At 44.6% G+C, this 4,236-nt stretch overlaps 1 protein-coding gene across 1 annotated transcript; it reads left to right on the top strand.

Moving 5' to 3' along the window:
* Positions 1 to 2,673: 2,673 nt before the first annotated feature.
* On the top strand, positions 2,674 to 3,324 carry LOC119429666 (probable E3 ubiquitin-protein ligase HERC1; the record flags this gene model as incomplete). The annotated part of the gene is given in 3 exon segments (XM_037697249.1): positions 2,674 to 2,884; positions 2,961 to 3,124; positions 3,208 to 3,324. Coding segments are annotated over 3 exon segments (492 nt in total), but the record flags the coding sequence as incomplete, so codon positions are not given.
* Positions 3,325 to 4,236: the final 912 nt, after the last annotated feature.

Raw genomic sequence — 4,236 nt, 5'->3', positions numbered from 1 at the left:
GGGGCCAACAGCGTGATCCGGAATAAAATTAATTATTATCCAGGTGATTTTGGATGGAGGCCTGCAGCAACTCCGATACAAACTCCGAACTTCACTCGAGCACCACGCAGACCCGCTCCTTCACGCTGCTCCTCCACGCTGCTCCTCCGCTTCTCAGCACCCGACAGCACGGGGCACCCCCGGTGAAAAGCGAGACTGACCGGAGAGGCTGAGGCTGAAGTCGGCAACTGTTCCGGTCCGGTTCTGCTCCAGTTCGGCTCCGGCGCTCCAAGCACGAGAGACGAAGAGGCTGAAGATGTCCCTGGCCCGGTTCTGCTCCGGTCCGGCGGCGCTTCAAAGCACCGGAGCGTCTCCTCCAGGTGAACACAACGATTCCACGGAGGTGGACAGTCTTTCGTTAAAAGTAACGGGCTGCTCACTGAAGCCTAGACCGGCTCTGTTGAAGACAAAATCCCCCACAGCCACCTCGGTTCGGTTCTGGTCCAATTCGAGGGACACGGGTACACTTCCCCCACACCTATGGAGACACCACGAGGGCCAGTCCAGCTGAAAACCAGCAAAATACCACCCGGCGATATTTGTTGGAACCAGGTAGAACCACAAAGGTCCAGATAAGAGTTCGTTGAGGTCCAGAGAGAGAGAAAAAACACCGGACCTTCGTGCGTCGACTCCCCAGCTCGAGGGGTCACCTGGCCGGCAGGGTGCGGTCAGAGTGACCGATGGGGGGGAGCGGCCGATCGGTCCTGGGCCAAAATATATATATTTTTTTTTTTTTGGACGGTCCCGTCCGGCTCTCTGAGTCACTGAACACCGAATTCGGTTGGAAGGAGGACCAACTTTAGTCCGGTTCGAAAAACGGGTCAGTTTGATGAAAAAAGACTGCAGAGAAGCCGGAGGGAGCTGCTGTCCATCAGCTCGCCGGAAGTGAAAAATGAACTTAAACTACCAGAAGAAAGTGGAAAGAGCTGACATGAGCTAAAAAATATGGAATTGGCTGAAAAGGCTAAAATTAGCATAAAACGGCTAAGTGGTAGCTGAATAGCAGACAAAGCTGAAGTTAGCATAAAGAAATGAATGACAATGAAAGTAGCAGAAATTACCACCAAAAACCGACTATCTAAAAACAGCTAAAATTAGGTAAACATGCTAAAAATGTAGCTGAAAAGGTAGAACAAGCTTAAATTAGCAGAAGAAAGCAGAAAAAACTTTTGCCCAGTTAAACTGAAAGAAGCAGAAATGAGCTCAAAAAGTGGAAATTAGCTGAAAAAAAGTAGAAATTAGCAACAACAAATAAATAAACAGATGAAAATGAGCTAAAAAAAAAAAAAAGCAGAAAGAAGCTGAAATTACCAGAAGTAAGTGGAGAGTACATTTTTTCTGAATTAGGCTGAAAAAAGTTTAAATGAATTTAAAAAGAATGTGGAATTAGCTGTAAAGGCTTAAATTAGCATAAAAACAGATTAAAAGTAGTGAAATAGTAGAAAAAGCGGACACTTTCAGAAATAAGCTGAAAGTAGCAGTAAGAAGTTAGAAGTAGCGCAAAAATGTTGTAATTAGCAGAGAAAAGTTGAAAGGAGCACAAAACTGCTGAATAAACTTCTGAAAAATAACAGAATTAAAAGTTTAAATTTGCAGAAGGAAACTGAAAGAAGCTGAAGCAGAACAAAATGTGAAAGGAGCAGTGAAAGGTTGTAAACACATCTAAAGTGCTGAAGATGTAAAATGAGCTCATTTCATTTTCTATGAGAAAAAAATGACAGAAAAAGCTAAATATTTCAAAAAGCTAAAGTTGCACCAGGATTGTCCCGAAAGAGCTGAACGTTTTGATTTATGATTTGTTGAAATAGCTGAAAACTGTGGCACGAGAATCGTGCTGAAAAACGTACTGAAGAAAAACGTCTGACAATAGATTGATCGCTTGATAAACATTCACACAATTAAAGGCCGAGCATTTCTTGAAGGAATTCAAGACGTCATGTGACCTGTTCGTGGTTGGAGTATGTGTTGTGATGGACTGGCTGCTCATACCATGCCACATTTATCTGGACAGCTGATTAAGGTGCAGTCTGTTTTGCACTAGCTAACATTGGGTAGCTGTACCAAGCCATCTTGAATTTGGTTGACTCTAAAAGTGAATTAGTTGCAGATGTACATCGTGTAAGTAAATAAATGCCAATGTTTTTAGCAAAGTTGTCACACAGTGTGTTGCTCTGTGTGTGTACTGTGTGTGTTGTGAATGACTCCGTTCCACATCAAATTTGAGCACATCTGTAAAATGGACTGGATTGTAGCAGTGTTGGTGTTTACTTAGGTCAGCTAGCTGTAGGCCATTTTAAACTGGGTTTAGTTCCAAACGTAATCAGTTTTAGATGAACAGCCACTGATTATCTAGTGTCATTAAAATCCGTTCAGTGGTTCACGAAATATTTTGCTAAAGGTACAGAGAAGCAACAGAACGGAGCAAAAGCATTAATCCTCTGTAATAATTACAACCTGAAACCAGAAACGTTTGAATCAAATCACATTTCCAGGAACCCAACAAACCCAAAATAATTTATTTTATGATGCGTTATGGCCCTTGTTTGTTACTTCATTCCGTTTTCTTTAACAAATTATGACATCACAGTTTACTTCAGAGATGGAAAGTTTCTTTTCTTTTTTAATCTCCTTTAGGGGTGAGAAGTGAGCCTGACGGTGTGGGGGAGGGCCCAGATGGTGAGCAGCTGGCTCAGACTCCCATCACTACTAGTCCCTCAGCCTCTAGCACCACCTCCTTCATGAGCTCGTCACTGGAGGACACCACCACAGCTACTACACCTGTCACTGACACCGAGACCGCCCCCGCCTCTGAGTCTCCAGGCGTCATGCCTCTCAGCCTCCTCAGGTGAGAAGAGACACCTGTCGTTTACAAGAAGCCTTGTTTTTATATAGGTTTAATACTTTGTTGTGTGGTCTGACAGGCAAATGTTCTCCAGCTACCCCACCACCCTGGTTCCAACTCGCCGGGCCCAGACTCCGCCTGTGTCATCTCTGCCAACGTCTCCATCAGATGAGGTGGGCCGCAGGCAGAGTCTCACCTCGCCAGACTCTCAACCCACCAGAACACAAAACCGAGCTGGCACCTGTGAGTACATGCATGGAAGGATCACATGTTGAAGAACAACAGAGCTCAGCAGAAACAATTTTTCTTGTGTTTTTTGATTTTAGCTCTATCAGACCCCAGCAGCAGACTGTCCACATCCCCCCCGCCTCCTGCCATTGCTGTGCCACTGCTGGAGATGGGTTTTTCTCTGCGCCAGATCACCAAAGCTCTGGAAGCTACAGGTCAATATTACTCAAAATATTTCACTGTGAAACCAACAGAGTCACAGCAAAATAAAAGCATTTTAGAATTACAAGCCTAGCATTGTCAAGAGCCAGCTTTGGTAAGACAGGGTCAGAGCACCAAGCCCCCGCCTTCAGCCATTGCCTATGGCATCATGGAGTTCAGTTATCTGGGAGAGACTCGGAGTAGAACCGCTGCTCCTCCACATCGAGAGGAACCAGTTGAGGTGGTTTGGGCTTCTGGTAAGGATAATAATAATAATAAACTTTATTTCTATAGCACCTTCCAACAACGCCTTGTATTGACCAAGGTGCTTTACAAGATAAAACAAGATTAAAAACAGGACACAATAAATCTGTGCAAATTAAAAACACAGCGAAAATAAAAGAAGGTAAAAGAGATAAAATAAATAAATAAATACTAAACTATTAATAGTTAAACATTAAAAGCCCTTTTAAATAAGTATGTTTTCAGTTTTCAATATGTTCCCTGGGCGCCTCCCTATGGAGGTGCTTCGGGCATGTCCGACTGGGAGGAGACCTTGGGGAAGACCCAGGTCACGCTGGAGAGACTTTGTCTCTCGGTTGGCCTGGGAACACCTTGGAGTCCTCCCAGAAGAGCTGAAAGAGGCTGTGGAGAGAGATGCCTGGACCTCCCTCCTCAAGATGCTGCCCTCGAGACCTGAGTCCTGAACAAGAGGAAGATGATGGATGGATGGATGGATGGAAAGATGCTTGGATGGATGTGTGCATGGTTGGATGGATGGATGGATGGATGGATGGATGGATGGATGGATGGAAAGATGCTTGGATGGATGTGTGCATGGTTGGATGGATGGATTCATAGATGGATGGATGGATGTATGGATGGATGGATGGATGCATGGATGGATGAATGGGTGCATGGATGCA

The sequence above is a fragment of the Nematolebias whitei genome, unplaced genomic scaffold (genome assembly GCF_014905685.2).
Source record: "Nematolebias whitei isolate Nwh7 unplaced genomic scaffold, NemWhi1 Nwh_scaf_5145, whole genome shotgun sequence".
Taxonomy (NCBI): Eukaryota; Metazoa; Chordata; class Actinopteri; order Cyprinodontiformes; family Rivulidae; genus Nematolebias; species Nematolebias whitei.
This window is presented reverse-complemented; position numbering and strand designations above follow the sequence as displayed.